Source organism: Rhinoraja longicauda, chromosome 17, assembly GCF_053455715.1.
Source record: "Rhinoraja longicauda isolate Sanriku21f chromosome 17, sRhiLon1.1, whole genome shotgun sequence".
Taxonomy (NCBI): Eukaryota; Metazoa; Chordata; class Chondrichthyes; order Rajiformes; family Arhynchobatidae; genus Rhinoraja; species Rhinoraja longicauda.
This window is the reverse complement of record NC_135969.1, coordinates 1969770-1984143: the sequence shown is the minus strand read 5'-3', so window position 1 is coordinate 1984143 and position 14374 is coordinate 1969770. Positions and strand designations below refer to the sequence as shown.

The 14374-nt window shown below is 44.1% G+C and overlaps 1 protein-coding gene across 2 annotated transcripts in view; it reads right to left on the bottom strand.

The window, feature by feature from the left end:
• Positions 1-968: 968 nt before the first annotated feature.
• The window catches only part of wnt7aa (wingless-type MMTV integration site family, member 7Aa), a 34988-nt gene continuing 21582 nt past the window's right edge, over positions 969-14374 (bottom strand). For both annotated transcript variants that reach the window (XM_078413932.1, XM_078413933.1), the window contains exon 4: positions 969-2055. In XM_078413932.1, the coding sequence (XP_078270058.1) occupies positions 1576-2055 (480 nt within the window). In that variant the 3' untranslated portion in view covers positions 969-1575. The remainder of the gene's footprint in view (positions 2056-14374) is intronic.

The following is a 14374-nucleotide window of genomic DNA, read 5'->3' as shown; positions in this document are numbered from 1 at the left end:
TAATGACTGACGCATGCGGGAAGCAATTTATTTTTTTCCCCTCTGAAAGGGAGAAATGAGTATCCAGTTAATACCAATCATGAATTCAAGCCAACTAACAAAGTTGATGCTACATACCCTGTTCTTGTTTTGCATATTAAGCAGTTTGAAATGCAATAATGAGCCAGTTTGTACACACACATCCTGACAGAGCTAATCTAAGGAAGTTTGTTTGTGCATTTTGATGCATCTCCTATCTGAATCCGAGTTTCTCCGGCTGACTAATGTTCTAGCCACAAAAATAATCAGCCTTAATGCTGTTAAATTCTCTCGGATCTATTACAAACAATCACAGCTTTTATGCGTGGTTTTAAGAAAAGTACCGGTTATAGAGTTATACAAGCAGAAACAGTATAAATAAAATATTCATATAAAAATAGTCTTTTACAAAATATATTCTCTTAACCTATGGTTCCTTTCCATATGATGGGGTTTGTCTGGAGTATCAAATTTGCTTTAATTCGAATGGTTTATAATTTGTTGATACGTGGAAAATAACCGAGATTTTTCTGCAGGTTTAAAATTAAAACTTGGAGGCTCCAGACAACTGACAGGCAAACAGGAGAAGATTTACAAAAGACGCCTGCTTCTGTCAGTAAAAATCAATGCGCAGAACACAGAACAGTCCTGCACATAAAACTATTGGAAATATCTGAGCAAAATCTAATATATACAGCCAAACAAATCCAATTCTTGCTGCATCTAAAGAAATCATTTCACAAAATTTCTTTGTAGATGTGTCCCATGTTAAGTAGAGTTCTTTTAAAATAAATTAATATTAGGTTTTTGTTTTCTTTTCTCTAAATATATTGTTAAATATTGTCATTACTCTTTACTCAGTGGTGTAGTCAGTCACTCTGTCCAAGTCACCCTACCCCCCCCCCCCCCCCACCCCTCCCCCCCCCCCCCCACCACCCTCAGTCCACCATGGTGTTCTTAATGGCTGGGAAAAAATGTGCCAGGAAAGAAAAAGCTGATAAGTCAGGGTGAATGGGAAACTGAAAACAGTAATACTCGCTGTAGCCAACCCTGTGTGATCCAGACAAGCAAGACAAGCAGAAGCTTTTCACAAATGCAGAAGCCTAAATCTGCATAATCCACACTCTCAGCAGAGGTTCTCACAGGGCCATTGTCACTCGCTTCTATTTATTGTCAATATTGAAAGGTTTATGTTGCAGCCAAGCTACTACTGATTTCACTGTGGCCCTTCACTTTGTGCCATTTTCATTCCGGATCTGGACTTATTTCAATAGACTATTAGATTCATTTCAATTGACTAATTGAAATAAGCATTTTTTTTTTTACTGTTTAAATTCTGTCTGATATATTTATGGAGATAACGCATTACAGCTTTGTAATCCAGATGGGCTTTTGAAATGTGGGTTTGTTATTGGACTGGGATCCTCAAGCATTTTGCATTCCATAAGACAGCGTGACAATTTTCCGCAAACTCACGGGCACTAGATTGAGATGATGTGCAAACGCAGGAACATTCCCTTTGGAGGTATAGCTTTCCTCCCTCGCAAAGATTCAATCTCATTTACAGGTATAAACTTCTGTTCGTTCACTGCAGGTGTTGCATTTGACATAGCAGCACCAGTGGAACTTGCAATTGCATTGCCAGACCCTGGAGTACTGGTGAGTGTTGTAACCCCTTCCACAGCACATCAAGTCGCAGCTGTTATTTTGCGAGGAGGTCTTGTTGCACATTCTCCCCTGTGTGCCGACGCTCCCCGTGATCGGGTCTTCCTCGCAGTAGTTGGGAGACTTCTCAATGTACACCAATTCTGTAACCATGGGTTTCCGATACGAAAGTGGCTTCTTAATCTTCAAGAAGACCGGCCGCTTGTTCCGATGCGTCCTTACTGGTTCAACCTGAACCGCTTCGTTGTACTTCCCCTTCAGGAGGTAGCCCAGTTCTCTGAACTTGGGAAGCATTGTCCAACAGGTTTTAGTGGTACAGGACCCTGACACGCCATGGCATTTGCATTCCAGCTGCATATTCTCTCCAAGGATCTGGAACGAAGGAAATGCAATACATATAATCAGACGCACGATAAAAAAAATATCAGTCATTTTTATAATTGATCCAATTTTAAACGGACCCATTATGTGATGGGATTATATAAGTTTAGTTTTAGTTCAGAGATACAGCGAGGAAAAAGGCCCTTCAGCCCACCGAGTTTGTGCCGACCAGCGATCCCCCACACACTAACCCTATCCTACACACGAGGGACAATTTAATTTTTTTGCAGAATCCAATTAGCCTACAAACCTGCACATCTTTGGAGTTTGGGAGGAAACCGGAGATCCTGGGGAAAACCCACCCGGTTACGGGGAGAACGTACAAACTCCATACAGACAGCGCCCGTAGCCAGGATCGAACCCGGGTCTCTGGCGCTGTGAGGCAGCAACTCTACCGCTGCGCCACCGCGCCGCTCAAGTGATAGAGGGCAATTGGCTGCAGGAAACCATGCATCACAATCAATTGAACGTCAACTTTTACAATTCAGCTGGATTACCAGAAAATGCTGAGTCACCCTCACCATTCAGGATGACAGCATGTGCATTCACAAACAGACTTGTGATGAAAGGTTCCTGGGCAATGCTTATTTATCTGTGGACAACATTAGCACAGTTTCTAGTACTACGACAATGATGTTGATATTTGATTTGTTTGTTCTATCCAGGATGAAATGAATTCCTAATCAAACTATTGCTCGTCAAATATTCCAAGGTGAACATAAATATATTTGAGTGATGAATTATTAACGGACTTTTTTGAATGATGGCTTTGATCAGCCTTTACCAAATGCAACATAAAAACCTGAACCATGTTGTGCAATAATAGGTGGCTCGATTTAGAAGCCAGTGTGGATTATGGAAAGATCACCTCAACATTGCTCCAGTGTGTGTCTGAGGAGCATTTAAAATATATTCCTTCAACAAAGTACAGAGGACTGGAGATTCAAATTGCAGTTTGCATCGAGCAATTGGGTTTCATGTAAAAATTGCTAAATGCTGTCCACTACAGCAAAGAACACTTTTGGAAATAGCACCACAGTGCCTTAAACCCATCATATGCTTATGTGTGGAACTTGGTGTGCCTTACACATCGTTGTTAATCAACGTGCAATACACAATTGATGATGCTTATGTGATGTATGAATAGCATGTAATTTATGAATATTAAACACAAGTGGGTGTTGGGTTTGATGGAGAGTGTACCTGGGATGCTGCAAGAGAGGCTGACAGCAAAGGTACCAATCCCTTACTCTGTGGAATCCCAGGCCACAGAAGGCAGTGGAGGCCAATTCACTGGATGTTTTTAAGAGAGAGTTAGATTTAGCTAAAGGAATCAAGGGATATGGGGATATCAGGAACGGGGTACTGATTTTAGATGATCAACCGTGATCAACCGTGAATGGCGGTGCTGGCTCGAAGGGGCCAAATGGCCTACTCCTGCACCTATTTTTCTGTGTTTCTATGTTTCTACTCCAGGATTGTTTGGACATTGTCTGAAGAAGGGCCTCGACCCGAAACGTCACCCATTCCTTCTCTCCAGCCATGCTGCCTGACCCGCTGAGTTACTCCAGCATTTTGTGATGCAGCATCTTGTTCCAGAACAAGGGGTCACAGTTTAAGGATAAGGGGGAAGTCTTTTAGGACCGAGATGAGAAAGTTTTTTTTCACACAGAGAGTGGTGAATCTGTGGAATTCTCTGCCACAGAGAGTAGTTGAGGCCAGTTCATTGGCTATATTTAAGAGGGAGTTAGATGTGGCCCTTGTGGCTAAAGGGATCAGGGGGTATAGAGAGAAGGCAGGTACAGGATACTGAGTTGGATGATCAGCCATGATCATATTGAATGGTGCAGGCTAGAAGGGCCGAATGGCCTACTCCTGCACCTACTTTCTATGTTTCTATGTGTCTACCTTGTTTAGACGTTGTTCACCTTTGTGAAATGTTTCTATTCACAAAATGCTGGAGTAACTCAGCAGGTCAGGCAGCATCTCAGGAGAGAAGGAATGGGTGATGTTTCGGGTCGAGACCCTTCTTCAGACTGATGTCAGGGGGCGGGACAAAGGAAGGATATAGGTGGAGACAGGATTTGTTGAATGTTTCTGTTCGCTACATGGTGAAAGTAACAATGGGGGTCACGGAGGAATGTGGCCACTTGCTGTAAATTCCCAAGTTAATGTCTGATCTGTTGTTGACGTTTTTGAAATGCCAACCACATCATCTCACAAGGTATTAATTTCCACTTCCAACACATTTTCCGTATCTGGGATGCTACATGACCAAGTCACTCAGCGTATGTGTGTGGTTACCTCTCATGGATGTCAGGTGTGGCGAATGAGTTGTTGATATTGGTCCTAGCTATGATTTAAGTAGGGGGGGGAGGGGAGTAGCTGCAAAGGACTAACATAAATATTAGTTATTTTTAATATTTAATATTTTTCAGGGCCATTAATTGTAAAAAAATATATCTTGTTTTTTTTAAATTGAATTATGCTTTAATAATTTTTGCATAAGAGTCTTTTGCAGTTTCCAAAACTAGAAGGGGTCTTAAGCCGGCTGTCGATGCCTTGCTTCCATTTTGTGGGTGGAGCTGATTCCTACCCACACATCACTGTTAAAACACAGGGGGAAAGTGGTGCTACTGCAGCAAGTTCAGCAATGGATGGAACCCTCAATTTCCCACTTAGGAAAGCACATAGAATAATTATTTCATCAGAAAAAAATTCTATCAGAGCCCATAAGTGACTGTGAATTGTGGATCACGTTAATGGAGCAGATCTTCATGGATGTCACCGACAGATCTTGTTGGAATTATTGATGTTACGCCGTTCCAATAGCGGGATATTCCAGACTCCAACAAACCTGTCATCAGTCTGAGACTTGATGGATGGAATAGGCCACTCCAATTTGCCAGTGAAGCCCACACAGCGTTCATAAGGTCATAAGTGATAGGAGCAGAATTAGGCCATTCAGCCCATCAAGTCTACTCCGCCATTCGACCATGGCTGATCTATCTCTCCCTCTCAACCCCATTCTCCTGCCTTCTCCCCATAACCCCTGGTACCCTTACTAATCAAGAATCTGTCTATCTCTACCTTAACAATATCCAATGACTTGGCCTTCATAGCCTTCTGTGGCAATGAAGTCCACAGATTCACCACCCCCTGACTAAAGAAATTCCTCCTCATCTCCTTTCTCAAGGAATGTCCTTTAATTCTGAGGCTGTGACCTCTGGTCCTAGACTCTCCCACTAGTGGAAACGCCCTCTCCACATCCACTCTATCCAAGTCTTTCACTATTCAGTAAGTTTCAATGAGGGCCCCCCTCATCCTTCTAAACTCCAGCGAGTTCAGGCCCAGTGCCATCAAAGTACCTGATGAATACCTGTCTTGTTGGGATTTCCCCAGCGTTACACCAAGGAATTGCCTCTATAATCCTACACCAGGTTAGACCTAATGCTAGAACAGATTTATTCAAGTGGTAAGGATTGGAATGAATTTACCATAGTACAATGTTCTGAATTGTTTTTAATGTTTGAAAATGTTCTTGATGATTTTTAAAATCTCAATTTGTTTGTATTCTTTAATTATTTACTTCAATGTTAACACTTTAAATGCCTTGGATTTTCAGAGACATTTAAAAAACTTGCCAGGGCCTGAGCCTGAACCTTAATCAGTACTTGCTTTAAGCTCTCCATGGATTGAGGGTCTGAAATGAACTGAGATTGCACCCTCACCCAAATTAGAATGGCTAATTCGAGTGGGTAAGGGTAGTGGGCAGAGTCTGAACAACAGATTGGATCTAGCATGACAGCTCTGTACTATCTAATTCAGAGATACAGCGCGGAAACAGGCCCTTCAGCCCACAGAGTCATAGATACATAGAAAATTTTTTAAAATATGTGCAGGAGTAGGCCATTCAAGCCAGCACCGCCATTCAGTATGATCATGGCTGATTATCCAAAATCAGTACCCCGTTCCTGTTTTCTCCCCATATCCCTTGATTCCATTAGCCCAAAGACTTATGTCTAACTCTCTCTTGAATACATCCAGTGAATTGACATCCACTGCCTTCTGTGGCAGAGAATTCCACAGATTCGCAACTCTCTGGGTGAAAAGGTTTTTCCTCATCTCAGTCCTAAATGGAGTACCCCTTATTCTGAACCGAGTCTGCACCGACCAGTGGCCCCCGCACATTAACACTATCCTACACACACTAGGGACAATTTGCACATGCACCAAGCCAATTAACCTACAAACCCTGCACGTCTTTGGAGTGTGGGAGGAAACCGAAGATCTCGGAGAAAACCCACGCAGGTCACGGGGAGAACGTACAAACTCCGTACAGACAGCACCCGTAGTCAAAATGAACCCGGGTCTCTGGCGTTGTATTTCTATTTCTATTGCTCTGTCTTTGACATGGATTTTATATTTCCTGTAACTTGTTTGCTGCACTGTAAATAGTATTGACTAAATAAGATTATGATAAAGGCAACAGAAGCAGCACATCTGGTCGAGCCGCTGCCTCACAGCACCAGAGATCTGGGTTTGGTCCTGACCTCAGGTGCTGTCTGTGTGGAGTTTGCACCTTCTCCCTGCGACTGCGTGGGTTTCCTCCGGGTTCTCCAGTTTCCTCGCACACCACAAAGACATGTGGGTTTGGCGGTTAATTGACCTCTGTAAAGAATTGGGCCTAGAATATAGGGAGCGGATGTGAAAGTGGGATTACATAGAACCAGTGTGAATCGATGGTCGGCGTGGGCTTGTCGGGCCGAATGGTGTGTTTCCATACTGTATCAGTAAAAACTAAACCAAAAAACTAAGACTATTTTCTCTAACTGGACACTATACCCTGACTTATCTTCCTTACCCCTTACTCCTAGGGGAAGCGGCTAACTACTCAAAAATTACCTCTTGGATATTGAAGGAGTTCTATTCTTCAACATCATTCCCTAACACATCCACCAATGGGTCAACCGCTTTACAAGCTTGGACGGAAGTAGGCAACTCAGATCCTAATTCCATTTACATTGAAACATAGAAAATAGGTGCAGGAGGAGGCCATTCGGCCCTTCGAGCCAGCACCGCAACTTGCATTCGAGATACCCTTAAAACCTAAGCAGTAATTCCCAGCTATTAAACCGGAGTAGGTTGGATTACCTCTGAAAGCTACAGAGGAATATGTGGCTGGAAAGATTCTAATCGCAATTTATAAGTTAATGGATGGATAAGTGATTAAGTGATTTGAGGACCTTCAGCTCAATTTCAATTTACGCTGTGTCCAAGTTAATTAAATAGACCGAAACTCATCAATCTCAGGTTATCTGCAAGTTCACAAGGTTATTGGAATAGAATTAGGCCATTCGGCCCATCAAGTCCACTCCGCCATTCAATCATGGCTGAACTCCTAATCCCATTTTCCTGCCTTCTCCCCATAACCCTTGACACCCGTTCTAATCAAGAATATGCCGATCTCTGCCTTAAAAATATCCACTGACTTGGCCTCCACAGCCCTCTGTGGCAATGAGTTCCAATTTACTTGTTGAGATAAAACTGTTGCAACCTTTTTCTGCATTGTTATCAAATTAATAAAATGCTTCCACACAAAGATTCACCAACTGATGCGAGGAGAAATTGCTCTCCATCTCAAGCTTAAGTAGTCCCAAGAACAATTCCAATTCAAATTGCAAATTTTCAGACGACACCACCATTGTGGGCCGGATATCAAATAATGATGAGAGGGAATGCAGGAAGGAGATCGAGAGCCTTGTGTCCTGGTGTCAATAGACAATAGACAATAGGTGCAGGAGGAGGCCATTCGGCCCTTCGAGCCAGCACCACCATTCAATGTGATCATGGCTGATCATTCTCAATCAGTACCCCGTTCCTGCCCTCTCCCCATACCCCCTGACTCCGCTATCTTTAAGAGCTCTATCTAGCTCTCTCTTGAATGCATTCAGAGAATTGGCCTCCACTGCCTTCTGAGGCAGAGAATTCCACAGATTCACAACTCTCTGACTGAAAAAGTTTTTCCTCATCTCAGTTCTAAATGGCCTACCCCTTATTCTTAAACTGTGGCCCCTTGTTCTGGACTCCCCCAACATTGGGAACATGTTTCCTGCCTCGAACGTGTCCAACCCCTTAATAATCTTATTGGTGTCGAGTCAACAACCTTCCTCTTAATGTCAGCAAGGCTAAGGAGATAGTGATGGACTTCAGGGTGAAGCGGTACACATATCCCAGTTTTCATTGACGGCGCCGAAGTAGAGATGGTTGAAAATTCCTCGGAGTCAATATCACCAACAACTTCTCCTGGACCACCCACATTGAAGCAACGGCCAAGAAAGGACACTTCCTTAGAAGGAAGCCTCTACTTCCTTAGAAGGCTTAGGAAGTTCGGCATGGCCCCACCAACTCTCTCCAACTTCTACAGACGCACCATAGAAAGATTTTATCGGAATATATCACAGCATGGTTTGGGAACAGCTCTATCCAAGAAATTGCAGAGAATTGTGGACGCAGCCCAGACCATCACACAAACCAACCTCCCTTCCATTGACTCCATTTATACCTCACGCTGCCTCGGCAAGGCCAGCAGCATAATCAAGGATGAGTGTTCACCCTGGCCACTCCCTCTTCTCCCCTCTCCCATCAGGCAAAAGGTTCAGAAGTGTGAAAACTCACACCTCCAGATTCAGGAACATTTTCTTCCCTGCTGTTATTAGGCAACTGAACCATCTGACCAACAGCTGGGAAACAGTCCTGAACTACTATCTACCTCATTGGAAACCCATAGACTATCTTTAATTGGACTTTACTGGACTTTATGTTGCTCCAAATGTTATTCCCTTTGACATGTATCTGCACACAAGTACAGATAGACACGTGCTTAATGAGAACGGGTGTCAAGGGTTACGGGGAGAAAGCAGGAAAATGGGATTAGATGGCAGAAATCAGCCATGATTGAAATGCGGAGTAGACTCGATGGGCCGAATGGCCTAACTCTACTCCTATAACTTGTGAACTTGTGAACTTGTACGCTGTGGACTGCTTGACTGTAATCACATAGTGTCACATTGTGGACTGGCTCGATTGTAATCACATTGGCTGGTGAGCACACAACAAAAGCTTTCCACTGTACCTCAGTCCATGTGACAGGTTAAACCACACTAAGCTAAACCATATGTCCCACAGTTCCTGCACCCAAACAGGGGACATATCCTCACATCAGCTGCCTTGCCAGTTCCCCTCAGAAACTTCCATTTCCAAACACATCATCTCAATGTTGTTCCTATAAACCAAGGAGGCACGGGTCCATTCTGTAAAATGTTTAATCTTAGGCCAACTCTCTTTTTGCAGGAATCCATCCCGTGAGCTTTCATTGCAGGGCACCCTAAGCGAGTAGATATTTCTGCGTGTAAGTAAAAAGCCCACAAGTGTATTCCAGATGTGAGTTCATCAATTTCCTGTACAATTGTAACATGATATCCAGCATAGAAGTGCTACACATTTAATGGCATTATAACAATGATGTGGGTCACCCTAATGCTGCTTGTGGAAGTCCCATGAGGATCAAGAACTTGAATTACAAGGTTCACAAATGGTGTTGATGTGTAACACTGTGCTGTGTCCATTTCTATTATGTTCTCTTGGGCACTGGCACTTAGACTCACGAGTGCAACCTCTACAGCCAGCTCTTAAATAAAATGCCGTACTACAAGCGCCACTCTTCTGGCTACAAGCAAGTGCTGCTACTTAATGAATGGATGCTGTGATGATGAGGAGTGTGGGGGGGGGGGGGGGAGGGAGGTGGAGGATGGTGCATTCAAAGCGACCTAGACTTAGTCAGAGGGTGGTGAATCTGTGGAATTCTTTACCACAGAAGGCTGTGGAGGCCAAGTCAATGGATATATTTAAGGCAGCGATGGATAGATTCTTGATTAGTACAGGTGTCGTAGGTTATGAAGAGAAGGCAGGAGAATGGGGTTAGGAGGGAGAGATAGATCAGCCATGATTGAATGGCGGAGCAGACGATGGACCGAATGGCCTAATTCTACTCCTATCACTTATGATCGTATGATCTTAGACTGGGTATTGGAGGAGCAATGCCTGTAAAAGGTGTGTTGTTTGTGCAAGGCAAGGGTGCAGTGGAGACAGTCCAGGGATACAACCACACACTCCAGTCAACATTGCCAGAGAGCTCCAAGGAATACTATGTGAGGGTTATCTCTGGATGCCTTCATTTTGAGGAAATCTGCAATGCTGTCAAATTCGTGTGCCCATGGTGCTTGCTTCTGAGGGCTGAACGGAATGTACATGAAGTCTTCTCTCCTTAAGCAGGGAACTTGGATACAATGCAATACAATATCTTTATTGTCATTGTACAAGTACAACGAGATTAAGAATGCTACTTCCATATCGATGCTATAAAATAAATAAATAAAGCACGGCGAAAACGAAAACAAAGGGGGGGAAAAGAAAGGAAAAAAGGTAGAGTACATGCAGGGTCAGTTGTGCCAGGTGACCCTGGGGGCAGAGACAGATCATGGGGGGCTCTCCGCAGGACCGATTCAGAGCAGCTATGGCTCCAGGGATGAAGCTGTTCCTGAGTCTGGAGGTGCCGGCGTAGAAGGCCTTGTAACGTCTGCCAGATGAAGTAGTTCAAACAGACAGTGGCATGGGTGTGTGGAGTCCTTGTAGATGCTGGTTGCTTTCCTGAGGCAGCGTGTGTTGTAGATGCTATAGACAATAGACAATAGGTGCAGGAGGAGGCCATTCGGCCCTTCGAGCCTGTACGCACCGCCATTCAATGTGATCATGGCTGATCAATCTCAATCAGTACCCCGTTCCTGCCTTCTCCCCATACCCCCTGACTCCGCTATCCTTAAGAGCTCTATCTAGCTCTCTCTTGAATGCATTCAGAGAAATGGCCTCCATTGCCTTCTGAGGCAGAGAATTCCACAGATTCACAACTCTCTGACTGAAAACGTTTTTCCTCATCTCAGTTCTAAATGGCCTACCCCTTATTCTTAAACTGTGGCCCCTTGTTCTGGACTCCCCCAACATTGGGAACATGTTTCCTGCCTCTAACGTGTCCAACCCCTTAATAATCTTATACATTTCGATAAGATCCCCTCTCATCCTTCTAAATTCCAGTGTATACAAGCCTAGTCGTTCCAGTCTTTCAACATATGACAGTCCCGCCATTCGGGGAATTAACCTAGTAAACCTACACTGCATGCCCTCAATAGCAAGAATATCCTTCCTCAAATTTGGAGACCAAAACTGCACACAATACTCCAGGTGCGGTCTCACTAGGGCCCTGTATAACTGCACAAGGACCTCTTTGCTCCTATACTCAACTCCCCTTGTTATGAAGGCCAACATTCCATTGGCTTTCTTCACTGCCTGCTGTACCTGCATGCTTCCTTTCAGTGACTGATGCACTAGGACACCCAGATCACGTTGTACGTTCCCTTTTCCTAACTTGACACCATTCAGATAATACTCTGCCTTCCTATTCTTACCACCAAAGTGGATAACCTCACACTTATCCACATTAAACTGCATCTACCATGCATCCATGCTGGTGGCTTTCCTGAGGCAGCGTGCGTTGTAGATGTCCTCCAGGGCTGGCAGCTGTATCCCAATGATCCTCTGCGCTCTGCAGACGACCCGCTGAAGAGCTCTCTTGTGCGCTTCAGGAGCTGAGATACCACACAGCGGTGCAGCGGTAGAAGGTCGTCAGTAACTGTTGGGGGCAGACCGACCTTTATTCAGCGTTCTCAGGAAAAACAGCCGTTGCTGTGCTTTCTTGACCAGCACAGCGGTGTTAGTGACAGAGATCAGCAGCAAACTGGCCTGATACTGAAGCTAGGTGTGACCATGACCGTGAATTCCACTGGCATCGTAGTCCAGGTCACCGTCCGGTGCGGCCTGCAACCACAACAACCTGGCTGCGGGCGAGGACAGCGTGAGAAGGGAAAGACATTGTGGCCTTCCATCACAGTGAGGAGAGGACTGGAGGAGGAGACTCACTGTGATGGATGTTTCTTTGATGGATGTTTCTTTTTTTTGTGTGTTTTTGGGGTTGGGTGGTTTGAGTGCCTGTTTGATGCTTTTATTGTTGGACTGTGTTTTTGGGGGTTTTGGGGTTGGGTAATTTGAATGCCTGTTTAGCGCTTTTATTGTTGGACTGTGTTTTTGGGGGTTTTGGGGTTGTGTGATTTGAATGCCTATTTAATGCTTTTATTGTTGGACTGTGTTTTGGGGGGTTTTGGGGTTGGGTAATTTGGGTGCCTGTTTAGTGCTTTTATTGTTGGACTGTGTTTTTGGGGGGTTTTTGGGGGTGTAATTTTGATGCTTATTTAATGCTTTTGTTGTTGGACGGTGGGTGATTGAATTAACATTTTGTTCAAGATGGCCGTGACTCTATGTTTCTTTTTTTTTCCTGGTCAGATGTGCAGCACTTTGGTCAACGTGGGTTGTTTTTTAAATGTGCTATACAAATAAATTGACTTGACTTGACTTGACTTTGTGACATAATTTGAAATTTTAAATTTGCAGAAGATCACCAATCAAAGTACGAATGTTCACTTTTTAAATTACAAAGTTTCAGTGAAAATGATCAGGTTGGTAAAAGTTGGTTATTCTGTGAGTGACTATCAACATTCAGCAGTGTGAGATTTTAGATGTTGCACTGCTTTTGCTATCATGTCTTAAGTTTTTCATCAGGGAAAATGTCTGGAGAGGCATATTTCTCCACAAGGACCAATGTACCAGATATGGGTGCCAGACAACCCTGGTCTGTAGTTAAAAGAATTCCAAATGGTTGACTCCAATTTATGGGGCTTTCCGAAGTCATTTTCAGCAACTGTACTCTGGTAGGGTTAATGTTCCAGACATCCTCTTGATTACAAGCTGTATCCATTTGCTGAGTTCCTAGCTTTGGTATTAAAGTAGACCATGGAGCATCTGAACACCAACACATTAATAGTCTTGTATCATTTAAGTACTCTACATCTCTAATCTTACTTCCAAAACAAATAATATTGAATTTAATTTGTCTATTGTGCATCAGTCAAATTTTTGCCCACACACCTAAGCTGTGTATATTCAATAGACAATAGACAATAGACAATAGGTGCAGGAGTAGGCCATTCGGCCCTTCGAGCCAGCACCTTCAGGTCGAGACCCTTCTTCAAACTGAGGTGATGTTTCAGGTCAGGACCCTTCTTCAGTCTGAAGAGGGGTCCCAACCCGAAACGACACCTTTCCGTGTTCTCCAGTGACACAGTCTGACATGCTGAATTACTCCAGCACTTTGTGTCCTTCATAGAATGCGACAGAGACTAGTTTGGTGGACAAAATCATTGGACGAAGAGAAGCTCTACGTTTCAAGAGTATGCAAAGGCTATCCAGAGCAACAGGCAGGAATGACTGGCAGAAGGTTGAAAGAGAGATCTTCCCAGAGTGAGACAGCGAGAACAACATACATAGATATATAGATACATAGACAATAGGTGCAAGAGGAGGCCATTCGGCCTTTCGAGCCAGCACCGCCATTCAATGTGATCATGGCTGATCATCCACAATCAATACCTCATTCCTGCCTTCTCCCCATATCCCTTGATTCCGCTAGCCCTAAGAGCTGTATCTAACCCTCTTTTGAATGCATCCAGTGAATTGGCCGCCACTGCCTTCTGAAGCAGAGAATTCCACAAATTCACAACTCTCTGTGTGAAAAAGTTTTCCTCATCTCAGTTCTAAATGGCCTACCCCTTATTCTTAAACTGTGGCCCCTGGTTCTGGACTCCTCCAACATTGGGAACATGTTTCCTGCCTCTCGCGTGTCCAATCCCTTAATAATTTTATATGTTTCTATAAGATCCCCTCTCATCCTTCTAAATTCCAGTGAAGACTAGATTTATTTTTTAGATTTAGAGATATAGCGTGGAAACAGGCTCTTCGGCCCAGCAATCCCCGCACATTAACACCATCCTACACACACTAGGGACAATTTTTACATTTACCCTGTCAATTAACCTACAAACCTGTATGTCTTTCGAGTGTGGGAGGAAACCGAAGATCTCGGAGAAAACCCACGCAGGTCACGGGGAGAACGTACATACTCCATACAGACGGCGCCCGTAGTCAGGATCAAACCTGAGTCTCCGGCGCTGCATTCGCTGTAAGGCAGCAACTCTACCGCTGCGCCACCGTGCCGCCCTAGTGCTAGTGCAACAACAGACTAGTGCTGCAAGAAGCAGTACTACCTCTGAAGTAATGCAAAAGTGAGACTTCAGAACTCAACTCT